The 21,152-nt window shown below is 42.1% G+C and overlaps 2 protein-coding genes across 2 annotated transcripts; one reads left to right on the top strand and one right to left on the bottom strand.

Annotated features, from left to right (window-relative positions):
- Window positions 1–1,779: 1,779 nt before the first annotated feature.
- Window positions 1,780–3,197, top strand: LOC117980108 (tripartite motif-containing protein 60). The gene is given in 2 exon segments (XM_034959366.4): window positions 1,780–2,664; window positions 2,667–3,197. Coding segments are annotated over 2 exon segments (1,416 nt in total).
- A 934-nt stretch (window positions 3,198–4,131) lies between these two features.
- On the bottom strand, window positions 4,132–17,388 carry TRIM61 (tripartite motif containing 61). The gene is made up of 4 exons (XM_008968195.4): window positions 17,108–17,388; window positions 16,265–16,402; window positions 5,654–9,923; window positions 4,132–4,972 (listed from the first exon to the last, which is right to left on the bottom strand). Exon 3 carries the CDS (start codon window positions 9,584–9,586, stop codon window positions 8,171–8,173), a length of 1,416 nt encoding a protein of 471 aa, XP_008966443.4. The 5' UTR covers window positions 9,587–9,923; window positions 16,265–16,402; window positions 17,108–17,388; the 3' UTR covers window positions 4,132–4,972; window positions 5,654–8,170.
- Window positions 17,389–21,152: the final 3,764 nt, after the last annotated feature.

Consider the following 21,152-nt stretch of genomic DNA (forward strand, 5'->3'; position numbering starts at 1 on the left):
TAATGGATAAATGGTGACTTTCTAGGACTACTGCATTTTTTCCTATTCTGCTAGTCTAAAGAGAATTTCTGCATAGTAAAAGAACTTGCTAGGTCACCAAGACAGAGCCAATTTCACATATCAAAGCCATGCGCATAATTTACTCTCACTGTCGTTGGGTTATGACGAAAGCGAGAGGAAGAAGAAGAGTTGAGAAAGTGTCTAGGGAAAGAAGGCGAAGGGGAAAAAATACTATGTTGATGGTTAGGTGGCTTGCAAGCTTTGATGGAGGAATTTGACTTGCTTAAAATCAGGTACCTGTGGGTGTCTTGAAAGCAAGCCAGGAAGTTTTTCTGCCTCACTTTTGTTTTGAAAGTGTCAAACTTAAAGAAAGACTGAAAGGGTATGTATGATTATACCTTTTCCCTGGACTCACCCCAGTTGTTACCTTTCTGCTACATTTGCATTTTCTCTGTTTACATTTTTTTAAATTGTTGAACCTTCTGAAAGCTTCAGGCTTCCAAATGGCTTCCCCCGTGCATCAATATATATCTCCTAAGAACAAGCGCATTTTACTTACTATGATAATTTTATTGTGCCCAATTTAACATTGGTACAACAGTATGTGATATACAGTCCATACTAAGATTCTCACATTTATTTGTTGCCAACATATTTTTTTGTTTGTTTGTTTTCGTTTTTTTTTAAGACGGAGTTTTGCTCTGTCGAACAATCTTGGCTCACTGCAACCTCCCCCACCCGGGTTCCAGCGATTCTCCTGCCTCAGCTTCCCAAGCAGCTGGGATTACAGGCGCATGCCACCATGCCCAGATAATTTTTTATATTTTTCGTAGAGATGGGGTTTTGCCACGTTGGCTAGGCTGGTCTCGAACTCCTGGCCTCAAGGGAGCCACATGCCTTGGCCCCACAAAGTGCTGAGATTATAGGTGTGAGCCACCACACCTAGCCTGTTCCCAGCATTTTTTAGTTTTTTTGTTTGTTTTTTAATTTCAAGATCTCAGATTCAATCAGGGATCACACATTGTATTTATCATGTTTCTTTCCTCTCCTTAAATCAAAACCTTTTTTTAATGCTTGTTTTTCCTGACGTTGACATTTTTGAAGAATGCATACCAGTTTTCTTGTAAGAATGCTCCACAATCTGAATTAGAGTAATTTTCTCATGGTTAGCATGAATGGCAATATTTTTGGAAAGAATATTATATAGGCAATGTTGTATACTTGCCATAGCATCCTATCAGGAAGCACATAAGTTTGTCCCTTATTTTTTAGTTTTTTTTAAATAAGTAATGTATGGCGTGAATCTCTGCAATATGAGTATCTTGTTTTTCCAAGAACTTCCACCCGTGATTTTAGCATTCATTGATGATTCGTGTGTGAACGTTTAATACATTTGTGATTATGGATCAGATTTTTAACGTGGTATCTTTTCTTACTCATAGGAAGGATTCCCTATCCTGGACCCGAGGCTGCTTTCTTGAAGAAAACTTGACTTTATTTCATTTAGTGGGAAGAGCAGCAGCCCAGCTATTAAGTTTTAATATGCAACAGGCTGCAGGCTGTGACGTGTTCGTGGCAGTAGACTCTGAAGCTCAGGAGCTGAGGGCTTAACAAGTTTCTAGAAGCTGCCATCAACATGCCAAGTCAGTAAAACTGAAAGTTGAGCAGATTTCAAGGTCTGGGGAGGATATCCACTGCGTACTGAGTCTTGAGCTCTAGAGAGCTAGGCCTTGCTAAAATAAAAGAATTACCTTACCTACCATCTTTGTTCAAGTCTCAATGGAATTTGTGATGGCCCTGGCTGACCTCCGAGCAGAGGCTAGCTGTCCCATCTGTCTGGACTACTTGAAAGACCCAGTGACCATCAGCTGTGGGCATAACTTCTGTCTCTCCTGCATCATTATGTCCTGGAAGGATCTACATGATAGTTTCCCCTGCCCCTTTTGCCACTTTTGCTGTCCAGAAAGGAAATTTATAAGCAATCCCCAGCTGGGTAGTTTGACTGAAATTGCTAAGCAACTCCAGATAAGAAGCAAGAAGAGGAAGAGGCAGGAAGAGAAGCATGTGTGTAAGAAGCATAATCAGGTTTTGACTTTCTTCTGTCAGAAAGACCTAGAGCTTTTATGTCCAAGGTGCAATTTGTCCACTGATCACCAGCATCACTGTGTTTGGCCCATAAAGAAGGCTGCCTCCTATGATAGGAAAAAACTGGAGGAATACAATGCACCGTGGAAGGAGAGAGTGGAACTAATTGAAAAAGTCATAACTATGCAAACCAGAAAATCACTGGAACTGAAGAAAAAGGTAAAACATAGGGCAGAAGAAGTCAAGTCTGAATTTGAGCAACTTAGGTTATTTCTCCAAAATGAGCAAGAGACTGTTCTTAGGCAATTACAAGATGAAGAGATGGATATTTTAGCACAACTAAATGAAAGCCTAACAAAATTTTCAGATTATACCTCCTCATTAAAATATCTACTAAAGGAGATAGAGAGCATGTATGTAAAGTCAGAACTGGAATTACTGGCAAATGTTAAGGATATCTGTCACAGATATAAAAATTTAAAATTCCCTGAACCTTTTTCATTCAAATTAAAAAAATATGGTTACCATCTGCCTCCACAATATTCTGGCCTAGACAAAATTATCAAGCAATTTCAAGTATAGATGTAATTCTAGATCCTGAAACAGCACATCCTGAACTTATAGTCTCAGAAGATAGAAAAACTGTGCAATATGAAAATACAACACAAAATGTACCTCATAACCCAAGAAGATTTTATCTCCTCCCAGCTGTTCTGGGTTCTAAGGGATATAGTTGTGGCAGGCACTACTGGGAAGTAGAAGTGAAAGACAAGCCTGAATGGATTCTTGGTGTCTGTAATGACTGTCTTCCCAGAAGGAGGAAGAGTCAACCAATTTTAGTACAGGATGGATTATGGGGAATTTGGTGATCTAGTCAGAATAATTATATTGTATTGGGCCATAAGGAAATTAATCTGCTGCCAAAAGTAACACCTAGTAAGACTGGCACTTTTTTAGACTATGAAATAAATGAAGTTTCCTTTTATAATTTGAATAATAGATCTCTTCTCTATACTTTTAATGATAACTTTACAGGAGCACTTCGGCCTTATTTTTATACTGGAACTGACTCAAAACCTCTCAAAATTTCTACAGTAACAGATTCTGAATGAAGAACTGTTAAAAAAACTGTCATTTTCTTTCAACTATTAGACATAACTGAGCCAGTGAATATAGTTTTGATAATTCTGTAATTTGTCTAGTTTTCCCCACACAAAAAAAGAATAGTTTATATCTCAGTTTCAGCAACTTCTAAAAAATGTGATTATAGGACCTACTTTATAATAAATTATGGGGTCAGCCGGGCATTGTGGTTCACGCCTGTAATCCCAGCACTGCCAAGGCACGCAGATCACCTGAGGTCAGGAGTTCGAGACCAGCCTGGCCAACATGGAGAAACCTCGTATCTACCAAAAATACAAAACTTAGCTAGGCGTGGTGGTGTGCACCTGTAATCCCAGCTATTTGGGAGGCTGAGATGGGAGAATCGCTTGAACCCAGTAGGCAAGGGTTGTAGTAAGCCGAGATTGTGCCATTGCACTCCAGCCTGGGCAACAAGAGTGAAACTCTGTTTCAAAAAAAAAAAAAAAAAGAAATCACACAAACTACATTATCAGACTATACAAAATTATAACAGATATTACAGAAAAATCTCTGGGAAATCCACAAAAATGTGAAAACTAGTACACTTCTAAATACCCCTTGGGTCAAAGAGTAAGTCTCAGGGAAATTAAATATTTTGAGCAAAATAAAAATAAAAATACAATATTTCAATATTTGTGTAACATAGCTAAAGCAGTATTTAGAGTGAAATTTATAGCATTAAATTTATAATATATTAGAAAAAAATCTAAAATCAGTAACTTAACCCTTTACCTTAAGAAACTAGAGAAAAATGGCCGGGCGCGGTGGCTCATGCCTGTAATCTCAGCACTTTGGGAGGCAGAGGCGGGCTGATCACGAGGTCAGGAAATTGAGTCCATCCTGGCTAACACAGTGAAACCCCATCTCTATTAAAAATACAAAAATTCGCTGGGCTTGGTGGTGGGCGCATGTAGTCCCAGCTACTTGGGAGGCTGAGGCAAGAGAATGGCGTGAACCCGGGAGGTGAAGCTTGCAGTGAGCCAAGATCCTGCCACTGCACTCCAGCCTGGGTGACAGAGTGAGACTCTGTCTCAAAAAAAAAAAAAAAGAAAAGAAACTAGAGAAAAAAGAGATGGAGAACTTTTAAATGTAAAGCATGCAGAATGACAAAAATAAAAATTGAAGCAGAACTCAATAAAATTGAAAATTGGAAACAAGAGAGAAAAATCAACAAAACCAAAGCTGATTCTTTGAAAAGATAAAAATGGAGGCAATAAATTGTTAACTGCCACGAACTGCCCAAGTTAGTATGGGATTTCAAATGCATGCTCTTTCCACTATCTCAGTGCCTTAGTTTTGGTGATGAATAAGGGATGGAACAATTAGGAAGACTGATTATGTAGGGGAAAAGGGGAAGAGAATATTATAGTGATTTCTTGGGACATAAGGTTGGTGGTGGAATATTAAGTAGCCAGAAACTAACTGGCAAGGGGAGTGCAGAGTAGGGATGCTGGAAATACATCAGTATATATTTTTCATTTACAAAACCCTTATCACTTACAGAAATGATTCTGTCTTTAAACTATGACTGTTTTCTTGTCCACAGAAGCCACTGAGTTTATGTATCCTCGAATATATCAGTTGATCCATGTATCTCTAATAACACTTATTTCACCAACGTCATCCTATTTTTGATGTCTACTAATTATTGTAATTTAACCAGATGTGTAATTTTCTCTGAATTGGTGTAAAATAACTGGCTGGGCACAGTGGCTCACACCTGGAATCCCAGCACATTGGGAGGCTGAGGCGGGTGGATCACTTGAGATCAGAAATTTGAGACCAGCCTGGCCAACATGGTGAAACCCCGTCTCTACTAAAAATACAAAAATTGACCGGGCACGGTGACACGAGTCTGTAATTCCAACTATTCCAGAGGCTAAGGCGTGAGAGTCGCTTGAATCCGGGAGAGGGAGGCTGCAGTGAGCTGAGATTGCACCACTGCACTCCAGCCTGGACAACAGAGTGAGCCTCCATCTCAAAAAAGACAAAAACAAAAAACTTAAACTGAAGCTTTTTTAAGTTTTTAAAAACTTAAACTGGAGCTTTTACAATAGCACCTGGAGCTTGAATTTATCCATTATAACGCCAGCTGACCTTGGCTGCGAGTTCATGACCAAATCTATGTAATGTATTGATTAAATCTCATGCTTATAGAATTCTGCCTATGCTTTTTTTTTTGAGACGATACCCAGGCTGGAGTGCAGTGGTGCGATCTCGGCTCACTGCACCTTCTGCCTCCTGGGTTCAAGTGATTCTCCTGCCTCAGCCTCCCGAGTAGCTGGGACTACAGGTGCATGCCACCAAGCCTGGCTAATTTTTTGAATTTTTAGTAGAGACAGGGTTTCACTGTGTTAGCCAGGATGGTCTCAAACTCCTGGCCTCATGATCTGCCTGCCTCAGCCTCCCAAAGTGTTGGTATTACAGGCGTGAGACACTGCACCCGGGCTTAATGTATTTCATTACACATTGTAAATATCATAACAATATATTTCCCAATTTAAAAGATTAAAAATACATAAGAGTGAATTGTTTTAAAACTATAATTCCAGGCCCTGATAAACTTCTGGTTAAATATCAGGATAGACTAAAGACATTTTCAGATACAAAGGTCTCAAAAACTTTATTTCCCATGAACCTTACTAGAAAGCTACTGAAGGATGTGCTCAAATTAAACAAGAAACCAAGTTCCAAATGGAAAAACATAAAGACAGGTAAAACAATGCAAGAGATGCCAAGAATATCCCCAAGATACCTGAGCCACTGGCTTAGTGAACAAATGTGCCTTAGTGAACAAAGGTATTATTGCAATGTGATTTAGTGACTATAAAAGTAAATACCAAAAGAGCTGAGGAGTTCAAAGTGACTACCTCTAAAAAGCTGGCAAAAGTGGTTATAAAGCAATAGTTGTAATTCAAATAAATCTTGTGAACAATAATTCAAACATTAAACCTAGATTTTTAAAAATTGTACTTTGGGGCTGGGTGCAGTGGCTCATGTCTGTAATTCCAGCACTTTGGGAGGCCGGAGTGGGTGGATCACCTGAGGTCAGGAGATCCAGACCAGCCTGGCCAACATGATGAAACCCCATCTCTACTAAAAATACAAAAATTAGCTGGGCATGGTGGCAGGCAACTGTAATCCCAGCTACTTTGGGTGGAGATGGTGCGGTGCTGAGGCTCCAGAACTGCTTGGACCCAGGAGGCAGAGGTTGCAGTGAGACGAGATAATGCCACTGCACTACAGTGTGGGTGACAGAGCGAGACTCTATGTCAAAAATAAAAAAAGAAAAAGAAAGAGAAAAATGATCTGTATTACACAGGAAGAGATACAGATGTCTTTACCTGCCCATGACATGACTATCTCTACGGAAACTCCAATGGAATCTAAACAAGAGCTACTAAAAATGAGTTTAGCCAGCTATAGGAAATAAGATTAATATTCAAAAATTAGTTTTCTGTATACTAGTAATGAACAACTAGAATTGAAATAATCAACATGAAAAATTAAATACTTAAGGACAAATCTGACAAAACATGTTAAATAACACGTACACTAAAAACTACAAATTTCAGAGACAATTACATAAAAATTCATTGAATAGATTCACTGTTATGTCTACTAGCTGACATGTTGTCAATTTTCTCCATATTAATCTAAAAAGATACAACATAATCCCATCAAAAGCTCGTCTTTTTTGTTGACACAAGTTTTCCAAATGTCACCCATCTGTGATCTATTGAAAGATGTTAATTCCTGAATTAACAGAATAAACCTAAGGAGGAAAAGATGGAACTAAGTTAAGATGGATTCTGAGACTAGAGATCAGTTCCCAAAGTGAAGTGAAGGACAGTAGCTGAACAGCACTAGAGGGTACTCTGTCCAGTGGGAACAGAAGAACAGGTTATCTACCGGTTGTGTATGTACAGTATGTGTGTGTGTGGCAGAGGAGGATGTAAGAATGCCATCTCATTTTCTATAGGACTAAGGCAATACTAACAAAGGCACACACAATAAAAAATAAAGTAAGTTACTTAGAAATACGGAGGTAAACAGATGAAAGGTGAAAGTGGCACTGGGCATGGTGGTTCATGCCTGTAACCCCAGTGCTTTGGGAGGCTAAGGCAGGAGAATTGCTTGAGGCCACAAGTTCAACACCACTCTGGGCAAAATAGAAAAATAAAAACTTTAATTAAAAAAAAAAAAGGTTGAAAGTAGCTACCTGGCTTGGCGTGGTGGCTCACACCTGTAATCCCAGCACTTTGGGAGGCCGAGGCAGGTGAATCACTGGAGGTCAGGAGTTCGACCCCAGCCTGACCAACATGGTGAAACCGTCTCTATTAAAAATACAAAAATTAGCTGGGTGTGGTGGTACACACCTGTAATCCCAGCTACTTGGGAGGCTGAGGCTGAAGAATTGCTTGAACCCGGGAGACAGAGGTTGCAGTGAGCCGAGATCCTGGCCATTGCACTCCAGCCTGGGCAACGAAAAAAGGGGAGGGGAGGGGAGAAGAGGAAAAAGAAAAGAAGAAAAGAAAAAGAAAAGAGGCTGTATTTACATAGCAGTAGTCCAAGAGTAATGATGAATGCCTTTAATAAAGACTTAATCTTTCTTAAAGGAAAAGTATATAAGAAATACAGAAAAAAAAGTATTGGGCTTTTATTGGCAATTACAAAAGTAATAGATTTTCTTACATAATACATTTCTTCAGTAATATATGTTTCAAGTATTTTACTGTAGAATTTCTAAAGTACCTTGTCGCTGACCCCATAATTTAATATAAAGTAGGTCCCATAATCACATCTTTTGGAAGTTGCTGAAACTGAGATAAAAAATATTGCTTTTTTATGGGAAAAACTGGACAAAATACAGAACAGCCAAAACTAGATTCACTGGCTCAGTTATGTCTACTAGGTGAAAGAAACTGAGTCTTCTAATAATTCATTCAGAATCTGTTACTGTAGAAATTTTAAGGGGTTTTGAGTCAGTTCCAGTATAAAAATAAGGCCAAAGTGCTCCTGTAAAATTATCATTAAAAGTATAGAGAAGAGATTTATCACTCAAATTATAAAAGGAAACTTCATTCATTTCATAGTCTAAAAAAATGCCAATCTTACTAGGAATTACTTGTGGCAGCAGAATAATTTCCTTGTGGCCCAATACAATATAATTATTCTGACTAGATCGCCAAATTCCCCATAATCCATCCTGTACTAAAATTGGTTGACTCTTCCTCCTTCTGGGAAGACAGTCATTACAGACACCAAGAATCCATTCAGGCTTGTCTTTCACTTCTACTTCCCAGTACTGCCTGCCACAACTATATCCCTTAGAACCCAGAACAGCTGGGAAGAGATAAAATCTTCTTGGGTTATGAGGTACATTTTGTGTTGTATTTCCATAGCGCACAGTTTTTCTATCTTCTGAGACTATAAGTTTACGATGTGCTGTTTCAGGATCTAGAATTACATCTACTTGAAATCGCTTGATAATTTTGTCTAGGCCAGAATATTGTGGAGGCAGATGGTAACCATATTTTTTTAATTTGAATAAAAACAGCTCAGGGAATTTTAAATTCTTATATCTGTGATAGATATCCTTAACATTTGCCAGTAATTCCAGTTCTGACTTCACATATATGCTCTCTAACTCCTTTAGTAGATATTTTAATGAGGAGGTATAATCTGAAAATTTTGTTAGGCTTTCATTTAGTTGTGCTAAAATATCCATCTCTTCATTTTGTAATTGCCTAAGAACAGTCTCTTGCTCATTTAGGAGAAATAACCTAAGTTGCTCAAATTCAGACTTGACTTCTTCTGCCCTATGTTTTACCTTTTTCTTCAGTTCCAGTGATTTCCTGGTTTGCATAGTTATGACTTTTTCAATTAGTTCCACTCTCTCCTTCCACGGTGCATTGTATTCCTCCAGTTTTTTCCTATGATAGGAGGCAGCCTTCTTTATGGGCCAAACACAGTGATGCTGGTGATCAGTGGACAAACTGCACCTTGGACATAAAAGCTCTAGGTCTTTCTGACAGAAGAAAGTCAAAACCTGATTATGCTTCTTACACACATGCTTCTCTTCCTGCCTCTTCCTCTTCTTGCTTCTTATCTGGAGTTGCTTAGCAATTTCAGTCAAACTACCCAGCTGGGGATTGCTTATAAATTTCCTTTCTGGACAGCAAAAGTGGCAAAAGGGGCAGGGGAAACTATCATGTAGATCCTTCCAGGACATAATGATGCAGGAGAGACAGAAGTTATGCCCACAGCTGATGGTCACTGGGTCTTTCAAGTAGTCCAGACAGATGGGACAGCTAGCCTCTGCTCGGAGGTCAGCCAGGGCCATCACAAATTCCATTGAGACTTGAACAAAGATGGTAGGTAAGGTAATTCTTTTATTTTAGCAAGGCCTAGCTCTCTAGAGCTCAAGACTCAGTACGCAGTGGATATCCTCCCCAGACCTTGAAATCTGCTCAACTTTCAGTTTTACTGACTTGGCATGTTGATGGCAGCTTCTAGAAACTTGTTAAGCCCTCAGCTCCTGAGCTTCAGAGTCTACTGCCACGAACACGTCACAGCCTGCAGCCTGTTGCATATTAAAACTTAATAGCTGGGCTGCTGCTCTTCCCACTAAATGAAATAAAGTCAAGTTTTCTTCAAGAAAGCAGCCTCGGGTCCAGGATAGGGAATCCTTCCTATGAGTAAGAAAAGATACCACGTTAAAAATCTGATCCATAATCACAAATGTATTAAACGTTCACACACGAATCATCAATGAATGCTAAAATCACGGGTGGAAGTTCTTGGAAAAACAAGATACTCATATTGCAGAGATTCACGCCATACATTACTTATTTAAAAAAAACTAAAAAATAAGGGACAAACTTATGTGCTTCCTGATAGGATGCTATGGCAAGTATACAACATTGCCTATATAATATTCTTTCCAAAAATATTGCCATTCATGCTAACCATGAGAAAATTACTCTAATTCAGATTGTGGAGCATTCTTACAAGAAAACTGGTATGCATTCTTCAAAAATGTCAACGTCAGGAAAAACAAGCATAAAAAAAGGTTTCTACATTTAAGGAGAGGAAAGAAACATGATAAATACAACGTGTGACCCCTGATTGAATCTGAGATCTTGAAATAAAAACAAAACAAAACAAAAAAATGCTGGGAACAGGCTGGGTGTGGTGACTCACACCTGTAATCCCAGCACTTTGGGGGGCCAAGGCGCTCAGCTCCCTTGAGGCCGGGAGTTCAAGACCAGCCTGGCCAATATGGTGATACCCCATCTCTACTAAAGATACAAAAAATTAGCTGGGAGGCTGAGGCAGGAGAACCATTGGAACCCGGGAGGCAGATGTGGCAGTGAGCTGAGATTGCAGCACGGCACTCCAGCCCCAGCGACAGAGTGAAACTCTATCTCCCCCCTCAAAAAAAAAATGGGGAACAAATAAATATGAGATTCTTAGTATGGACTGTATATCACATAATGTTGTACCAGTGTTAAATTGAGCACAATAAAATTATCACAGTAAGAAGTAAAATGCCCTTGTTGTTAGGAGATATATATATATACTGATGCACAGCGGGAAGCCATCTGAAACTTTCAGAAGGTTCAACAATTAAAAAAATGTGTAGCCGAGTGCGGTGGCTCACGCCTGTAATCCCAGCACTTTGGGAGGCCAAGGTGGGCAGATCACCTGAGGTCAGGTGTTCTAGACCAGCCTGAATAACATGGAGAAACCCCGTCTCTACTAAAAACACAGAATTAGCTGGGTGTGGTGGCACATGCCTATAATCCCAGCTACTCAGGAGGCTGAGGCAGGAGAATTGCTTGAACCCGAGAGGAGGAGGTTGTGGTGAGTGGAGATCGTACCATCGCACTGCAGCCTGGGTGACAGAGGGAAACACTCTGTCTCAAAAAAAAAAAAAAAAAAGTGTAAATAGAGAAAACATGAATGTAGCAAACAGTTAACAACAGGGGTGAATCCAGGGAAAAAGCATAAGGATGCATACCCTTTCAATCTTTCTGTAAGTTTGACACTTTCAAAACAAAAGTGAGGCAGAAAAACTTCCTGGCTTGCTTTCAAGACACCCAGAGGTACCCGATTTTAAGCAAGTCAAATTCCTCCATCAAAGCTTGCAAGCCACCTAACCATCAATACAGTATTTTTTCCCCTTCACCTCCTTTCCCCAGACACTTTCTTAACTCTTCTTCTTCCTCTCATTTTCCTCACAACCCAACGACAGTGAGAGTAATAGTATGTGCATGGTTTTGATATGTGAAACTGGCTCTGTCTTGGTGACCTAGCAAGTTCTTTTACTATACAGAAATTCTCTTTAGACTAGCAGAATAGGAAAATATGCAGTAGCCCTAGAAAGTCACCATTTATCCATTATTCCCAAACTTAAAGTTTTAACTCAGTGTCCTAGGACTGCACAAGCAAAAGCTATCACAGCAACATGCTACAGGAGGCAGTATTTCACAATGTAAGCACTAACATTATTGAGAGGACACCAGGTTTGAATCCTGGCTCAGCTATTGACTGTGTATCTTTAGAAAATCGATGTGTCTTTTTTTGAATCGCATTTCTTTGACCTGTAAAATGGGAAGTATAACAACCTCTTTTTCTTATAAGAATATCATGTAAGTTGTAGCTAATTCTTCTTGACCAAAGGAGCTTTCTGTTAGATGTATTAGAATCTGGATCCAAACAAGAGCCATGTATTGCATTTGCTTATTAGTTCTTTTAAATCTTTTTCAGTCTAGAATAATGTTCCCTGCCTCCACCTTTGTCCTAGACTACCCCAAATTCAAGATTTGCCTATTGCTTTTTGTGTGTGTGTGGAGCCTTGTTCTGTGGCCCAGGCTTGAGTGCAGTGGCACAATCTTGGCTCACTGCAGCCTCCACCTCCCGGGTTCAAGTGATTCTCCTGCCTCAGCCTCCTGAGTAGCTGGGCCTACAGGCGTGTGCCACCACACCCGGCTAAGGTTTGTAACTTTAGTGGAGACAGGGTTTCGCCATGTTGTCCAGGCTGGTCTTGAACTCTGGACCCCAAGTGATCGGCCCACCTTGGTCTCCCAAAGTGCTGGGATTACAGGCATTAGCCACCGCACCTGATATGTCTATTGCTTCTTGATATCATTTAACTTGTCCCTCAGGCCTTCACTTTTTAAACAAATTAAATGTTGTTTCCCCTCATAACAATCTGTTTATAACTCCCCACAAGTCAGGACAAAGTTTTTCACCCTTAGCTCGCCATTCAGAACCCTTCGTATTTCATTATCTTCATCTGGCTACAGTCTCCTAAAGTACTTAACGAAAACAAACAAACAAACACAGGTATCATGCTTTCCCTCTTCTGCACAAACCACTTTCTGCTTAGATTACCCTACCCTCACTTCTTCCCTAGGACTAAGTTTTGGTCCTTCTAGAGACTCAGCCCAAGACACATGTTCTCAAGGATAATTTATTATATGTCAGGCACTATGCTAAGGATCTTCCATATAGTCACAGGTTCAATTAAACCATCATCAGAACAACTCCATAAGTTAGGAGCTATTATCCTCAATTAAAGCTATAAAAGCCTAGAGCTGTAAAAGCGGAGTCTACAAGAATTTGAACATGCTTATCCAACATTACGCTAATTGGCATAACTACTGGCATGATAATCACTAAGTTGTACTGCTCCTTCTTTACACTCCCACGGCATCCTATGCACCCCTCTATATATCAAATCAACTTAGATTTTTCATATTTGATATGTTCAGTTGTTCATATTTAATAATGTATCCTAAATATTTTAAAAGGGAAAAATGGGCTTACTGATCCAACACTACAATGGAGAAAAGAGATAAAATACAAACTGAGAGCTAACAATACCTAACAGAATTGGGTTTTCATCCAACTCTAACACTTAGCTAGCTACATGTACTTGGTCAAGTTAATTTCTCTGAGTTTCACTTTTCAGAAAGTAGGAAATAATACTCTCTCAGGTTTTAAGCATAAATGAATAAATTATGTAAGACACCTGTCACAGTCCTTGGCATTTAACCCATGTACAATAAAAAATATTGTAGGACTATCTCAGAAAATCTCTCAAGAGGTCATACAAATTTAGCTGAATCCACATACTTCTATTATAGCATATTATAGTTGATGTATTATATGTAATACATACATATATAGAGATAACCTATATTTACTTACATATAAAACACATTGGGCCAGGCGTGGTGGCTCACACCTGTAATCCCAGCACTTTGGGAGGCCAAGGCAGTGGATCACTTGAGGTCAGCAGTTTGAGAACCAGCCTGGCCAACATGGTAAAACCTTGTCTCTCCTGAAAATACAAAAATTAGCTGGCAGTGGTGGTGCATGCCAGTAATTCCAGCTACTTGGAAGGCTGCAGCAGGAGAATTGCTTGAACCCTGGAGGCAGAGGTTGCAGTGAGTAGAGATCGTGCCACTGCACTCCAGCCTGAGCAACAGAGCAAGGCTCTGTCTCAAAAAAGCAGCACATTGACATTTCACCTGAAACCTGTTATGGCTTATAAGGTTGCTAGTCCTGAAATGATTAGTAAAGGCAGTAACTTCCAAAGGCTCACTGTAGTAGTGGTGTGCTTCAGAGAATTTTCCTAGACTAATTTTGGAGTAAGACAGAAGTTTTAGAATTTTAAAATACATCCTTTATTTTAAATAGCCCTCCATATCGGCAAGTTCAGCATCCACTAACACAATTAACTTCAGATAGAATCGAAAATACAGTATTCCTGGGATGCAGAACCTCCAACCACTGGTCTTGAGCATTCATGGATTTTGGTATCTTCGGGTGCCCTGGAACCAATGCCCTGTGTATATTGTATATCCAGGGATGAGAGTACATTTAACTTGTGAAAAATTCTAACACAACACTACAGAAAACATAGAATAATGGCCGGGAGTGGTGGCTTCAGGGCTGTAATCCCAGAACTTTGGGAGGCCAAGCTGGGTGGATCGCTTGAGCCCAAGAGTTCAAGACCAGCCTGAGCAACATGGCAAAATCCCATCTCTACAAAAGGAAAAGAAAGAAAAGAAATAAAAAGAATACTGTCTCTTACAAACCACTCTTCCCACCTGCCCACACTAAGTGTCGCTATGGTAACTCCCAATACCTGCTTAATACTTTCAAATGGGTACTGTTGAGCAGAACAAGAAAGTTAGAAAGTGCATGGGAATGGGAGTGAGGTTGCATAGGGTGCTCAGAGATTGGAAAAATTGAGCCTGAAAAAGTTTTAAGAATCTTGCCCAGCCACGCACGGTGGCTCACACTTGTAATCTCAGCACTTTGGGAGGCCAAGGCAGGCAGATTACCTTAGGTCCTAAATGTTCGAGACCAGCCTGGACAACATGGTGAAACCCTGTCTCTATTAAAAATGCAAAAATTAGCCGGGCATGGTGGTGCGCCTGTAGTCCCAGCTACTTGGGAAGCTAAGGCAGGAGAATGGCTCAAACCAGGGGGCAGAGGTTGCAGTGAGCTGAGATGGCGCCATTGCACTCCAGCCTGGGTGACAAGAGGAAAACTCCATCTTAAAAAAAAAAAAGAATCTTGCCCAATGTCACATAGTTAGTAAACTGCAGAGCATCATTGCAAAAAATGGTAAAATCAGAAGAAAAAAATGTACTTTTAAGAAAACATGTACAAAAAAGGACTCTAGCACAGTGCAAAGTGCAGGGAAAAGAAAGAGATCAGACTGTCACTGTGTCTATGCAGAAAGGGAAGACGTAAGAGACTCTATTTTGAAAAAGACCTGTACTTTAAACAATTGCTTTGCTGAGATGTTGTTAATTTGTAGCTTTGCCCCAGCCACTTTGACCCAACCTGGAGCTCACAAAAACATGTGTTGTATAAAATCAAGGTTTAAGGGATCTAGGGCTGTGCAGGACATGCCTTGTTAACAAAATGTTTACAAGCAGTATACTTGGTAAAAGTCATCGCCATTCTCTAGTCTCCATAAACCAGGGGCACAATGCACTGCGGAAAGCCACAGGGACCTCTGCCCTTGAAAGCGGGGTATTGTCCAAGGTTTCTCCCCATGTGATAGTCTGAAATATGGCCTCGTGGGATGAGAAAGACCTGACTGTCCCCCAGCCTGACACCCGTAAAGGGTCTGTGCTGAGGTGAATTAGTAAAAGAGGAAAGCCTCTTGCAGTTGAGATGGAGGAAGGCCACGGTCTGCTGCCTGCCCCTGGAAACTGAATGTCTCGGTATGAAACCTGATTGTACATTTGTTCAATTCTGAGATAGGAGAAAAACCGCCCTATGGTGGGAGGCGAGACATGTTTGCAGTAATGCTGACTTGTTATTCTTTACTCCGCTGAGATGTTTGGGTGGAGAGAAACATAAATCTGGCTTACGTGCACGTCCGGTCATAGTACTTTCCCTTGAACTTAATTATGACATAGATTCTATTGCTCACATGTTTGTTGCTGACCTTCTCCTTATTATAACCCTGCTCTCCTACTACATTCCTTTTTGCTGAAATAATGAAAATAATAATCAATAAAAACTGAGGGAACTCAGAGGCCGGTGCCGGTGCAGGTCCTTGGTATGCTGAGCGCCGGTCCCCTAGGCCCACTGTTGTTTCTCTATACTTTGTCTCTGTCTTATTTCTTTTCTCAGTCTCTCGTCCCACCCGACTAGAAATACCCACAGGTGTGGAGGGGCAGGCCACCCCTTCACAAAGGACACAAGAGGACTCACTCCAGGTATCATTGTGCCCTCCTTTCCCCAAGCATACACCCAAAGCAGTCTTCTCTACTATTTAAAATCAGGACATTAAGTGAACAGAACAGCTCTGTAGGCACAGTCACCACCCTAGTTTAAACCACTTATGTCTCTCTCCTAGATACACAATGGTGCCTCCAATTTCTTAAGTCTGTAGCTAAACTGACCTTTTCAAATACAAACAGAATCCTTTCATATTTCAACTGAAAACATTCCACTGGTCCTTTATTACTTTATGGAAGCAGTTCTCAAATCTTACCTTGCATTATAATCACCTGGAGGTCTTGGTAAAAGATTGCCTGGGCCACATCCCCAGTTTCTGACTCAGTAGGGCTGGTTTTTTCCTAAGTTCCCAGATGATGCTGCTGGCCTGCGGACTGTACTTTGTGAATCTATGCTTTAAGGAAAACAAAGCAAAAAGATCCATTAAGATCTAGTCCAAGTTTTTTGCCTAGCTCCCATCATGTCACATATCACAGTTATGTGATTTTACAGCTACTCTGCAATTCTTTACCTAACTGTAAAAACCCCTCACCAGGCAGCAAGCTTCTTGGTGGCAATATGTCTCTAGCTTGTTTGAGGAATAAATAAAACCTGTGGTAGACTCCAAGCTCTCAGTTTCAACCATCATCATACTGGCTGATTCTTAACATGCCTGCACCTAAAGCGCCTCATCCACAAAGTTGAAATGATAATTCGTACCTGTAAGACCCTTGTGAGGATTAAAGGATGCTTACATAGGTCGAGGGTGCAGACGACGTAGGCTGGTGGGTTCTCAACTGGCAGCTACCACTTCGCTCCCTTAACTCCCCAACCCCCACTCCCAAACACGTACATTAACTCTTTGAAGATAACATAGCCACTTCATAAACCCTAATTCAGATAATAACATTTAAAGCTTAATTGATACAGGCTCAACACCCCCATTCTAACTCTACAATCCTGAATTTTTCACAAGAGCTATGCCAGACACTAAGGAGATCCAGTCGTGGGCAGGCAGCGACCCGGAGGTTTAGGCACAGAGAATGTTCAAGAAGCCCCTGTCCAGTTAAGCCTCCTGGCGAGGCCCTTCTGGGCCTTTCCTGCGGCCTTCCCAGCTCACCTGGAGCAGACGGATCAGCAAACCCGGCCAAAGAATACTCAGGACCCACCGAGCCCCCGCGAGGAAGGACTCATACCCCAACCCCACCAAGTGGGCTGCTTCCTCCCTGGGGCTCAGCCTGCGCGGTGGTTGGCAGTTGCCCCGGAAGTGGGCGGGAAGGACCTGCGCATGCTCTGTGACCCTGGGTGCAGGGATTGTATGAAGATTGAGAGCTGGGGGCGCCCTCTTCCGTGATCAGGGCCCTGTTGGCCGCAACTGGCATTTAATTCCCCTGGCTCTCTTTTCGGATTCTTATCATTTTTTATTTATACGAGTAAACTTGAGGGTCCAAGTAAGTCTGCAAGTTGGTTTTAAAAGCTTCACCAGCACAGCGTCCCCTCCCAGATGGTGAGGGAGTGGAGAGCTTTGCAGGGTCAACTGCTTCCCGTAGCCTGGGGTCGCAGGGTGGAGTCGTTGAGCACTCCCTATGCTTGAAAGAGGAATAGAAGCCCCTTTGGATTAGTTTGCATCTCAGTGGGTGAGTGGGTGGATCTCTCCCACCCTGTGGGATTGTGCCCCACCCTATGAACTCAGGTTTACCTGAGGAAGTGACATTTCAGGCGGAATTTGAGGGATGAAGAGGCATTCGTTGGATCAATTCCACGGTCAAAGTCTTCAAGGCTGGAAGAAGAGCCAATGTGGACCCTCTCAACTTCAAAGAATTTAGTACAGGCCGGGCATAGTGGCTCACACCTGTAATCCAAGCACTTTCAGAGGCAGAGGTGGGAGGATCGCTTGAGGCCAGGAGTTCAGGACAAGCCTAGGTAACATTGCCAGACCCTGCGTCTACAAAATATTTTAGAAATGATTTTTTTTTTTAATAAGAGACAGAATCACTCTTTCGCCCAGGCTGGGCTGCAGTGGCACGATCTTGGCTCTCTGCAACCTCTGCCTCCCAGTTTCAAGCAATTCTCCTGCCTCTGTCTCCCGAGTAGCTGGGTCTTTAGGCGCACGCCGCCACGCCTGGCTAATTTTTTGTTGTTGTATTTTTAGTAGAGACGGGGTTTCATCGTGTTGCCCAGGCTGGATTTGAACTCCTGAGATCAGGCAATCTGCCCGCCTCGGCCTCCCAAAAGTGCCAAGATTACAGGCGTGAGCCACCTCACCCAGCCAGAAATGACAATTTTATTTTTATTTATTTATTTTTTTTGAGACGGAATCTCGCTCTGTGGCCCAAGCTGGAGTGCAGTTGCGTGATCTCGGCTCACTGCAAGCTCCGCCTCCCGGGTTCACGCCAATTTCCTGTCTCAGCCTCCAGAGTAGCTGGGACTACAGGTGCCCGCCACCACGCCCAGCTAATTTTTTGTATTTTTAGTGGAGACGGGGTTTCACCGTGTTAGCCAGGATGGTGTCGATTTCCTGACCTCGTGATCCGCCCGCCTCGGCCTCCCAAAGTGCTAGGATTACAGGCGTGAGCCACCGCGCCCTGCCTAGAGATGATAATTTTTAAAAACTTGGTACAAAAGGAACCGAAAGAGGTCATTTGGTTGGCACTACAACGTGGGAAATTGCAAGAAGTATAAAATATGGAAAATGGCTTTGTGAGGCTGATGAGATAGGCGAGAATGAATGCTGCAAGGCCCTTTAGGCAAAATTGAGGATATTGGTTTTTATCAAATGCAAAGAAAAGCCAGTGAAGCATTTTAAACATGAAGTACTAAGATTTGAATTGTGGAATAAAGACCCGTCGATGCCTTTAATATATCCTAGAAAGGGTGTATGGTGGACAGTTGAATAGAGGTGTGACCTAGACAAATCAACCGATAAAGCAAAGTCCTTGTTCGTAAACCTTTTGAAATTCCAGAGTCTCCTGAAAAAGAAAGGAAAAGAAATACCAGTGGCAGCAGCTTCCCCCATATTACTTTGCAGTGAGGTGAGTGCATGGTATTTATTTGTTATTTTCGCCCAGGCTGGAGTACAATGGCGCCATTTTGGCTCACTGCAAGCTCCGCCTCCCGGGTTCAGCCTCCCTGGTTCAAGCAGTTCTCCTGCCTCAGCCTACAGAGTAGCTGGGATTACAGGGGCGTGCCACCCACGCCCGGCTAAGTTTTTGTGCTTTCAGTACAGACGGGGGTTTCACTGTGTTGGCCCGGCTGATCTCAACTCCTGGGCTCAAGCGATCCACCCTCCTCGGGCTCCCAAAATGCTGGGATTACTTAAAGGTGTGAGCCACTGCACCCACCCTGTATATTATGCTATTTAAACAAACTATGCAGCCAGCCGGGTGGTTTCTTTCCCTGTCACAGTACGTGGCATTAAAAATCACGCTTGTAATCCCAGCACTTTGGGAGGCCGAGGTGGGCGGATAACAAGGTCAGGAGTTCGAGACCAGCCTGACCAACAAGGTGAAACCCCATCTCTACTAAAAATACAAAAATTAGCCGGCGTGGTGGCGCCTGCCTGTAATCCCAGCTACTCAGGGGAAGAACTGCTTGAACCCGTGAGGCAGAAGTTGTAGTGGGCCGAGATCGCACCACTGCACTCCAGTCTGGGCGACAGAGGGAGACTTTGTCACCAAAAAAAAAATTATTTAAGATACCCAAAGGACTATAAATCATTCTACTATAAAGACACATGCACACGTATGTTTATTGCAGCACTATTTACAATAACAAAGATTTGGAACCAATCCAAATGCCCATCAGTGATAGAATGGATAAAGAAAATGTGAACATAGCCGGGCGTGGTGGCTGACGCCTGTAATCCCAGCACTTTGGGAGGCTGAGGCAGGTGGATCACCTGAGGTCAGGAGTTCGAGACTAGCCTGGCCAACATGGTGAAACCCTGCCTCTACAAAAAATACAAAAATTAGCCGGGCATGGTGGCAAGCGCCTGTAATCCCAGCTACACGGGAGGCTGTGGCAGGAGAGTCGCTTGAACCCGGGAGCTGGAGGTTGTAGTGAGCCGAGATGGCGCCATCGCACTCAAGCCTGGAGGACAAGAGCGAGACTTCATCTCAAAAAGAAAAAAAAAAAATGAAAATGTGGAACACATACACCATGGAATATTCTGCAGCCATCAAAAAATGAGGGAAATAGTTGAGGGACACAGTACTTTGCAGGGACATAGTTGAAGCTGGAAGCCATCATTCTCAGCAAATTAACACAGGAACAGAAAATCAAACACCTCATGTTCTTACTCAAAAGTGGCAGTTGAACAATGAGAACACATGGACACAGGGAGGAACAAAACACATGAGGGCCTGTTGGGGGGTGGGAGGGCAAGGGGACGACAGTATTAGTACAAATACCTAATGCATGCGGGGCTTAAAACCTAGATAACAGGTTGATAGGTGCAGCAGACCACCATGGCACATGTATACCTATGTAACAAACCTGCACATTCTGCACGTGTATCCCGGAACTTAAAGTAAAATTTAAAAAAATAAAAATTACTTAAGAGACCAGGCATGGTGGCTCAACGACTATAGTCCCAAAACTTTGGGAGGCTGAGGCAGGTGATTACTTGAGGTCTGAAGTTTGAGACCAGCCTGGCCAGCATGGTGAAACCCTGTCTCTACAAAAAATACAAAAATTAGCTAGGCCTGGTGGTGGGCGCCTGTAAGCCCAGCTATTCAGGAGGCTGAAGCAAGAGAATTGCTTAAACCCGGGAGGCAGAGGTTGCAGTGAGCCGAGATGGCGCCACTGCACTCCAGCCTGGGTGACAGAGCGAGACTCTGTCCCAAAAGTAAATGAGTAAGTGAATAAATAAATAAATAAACAAATAAATACTTAATATGGGAACCCCATCAATATGGCACTGAATCCTGCAAGGCTGACTATACCTCATAGGATACGGCATAATTTAACTGGATGGGGCCCACCTGCTAGATGCTAATTAACCTAAAGAGATGTGATGTAATTATTCTTCTAGACCAGTTGCCCTAAGAATTTTGTTCTTCCCTACAACAAGAGTTCAGGGCTGGGTGCGGTGGCTCATGCCTGTAATCCCAGCACTTTGGGTGGCCGAGGTGGGTGGATCACCTGAGGTCAGGAGTTTGAGACCA

Source organism: Pan paniscus, chromosome 3 (assembly GCF_029289425.2).
Source record: "Pan paniscus chromosome 3, NHGRI_mPanPan1-v2.0_pri, whole genome shotgun sequence".
In the NCBI taxonomy this organism is placed as follows: Eukaryota; Metazoa; Chordata; class Mammalia; order Primates; family Hominidae; genus Pan; species Pan paniscus.

Bases quoted from the DNA above. Each gene is read 5' to 3' on its own strand.
- TRIM61 (XM_008968195.4), bottom strand. From the start codon at position 9,586: ATGGAATTTGTGATGGCCCTGGCTGACCTCCGAGCAGAGGCTAGCTGT.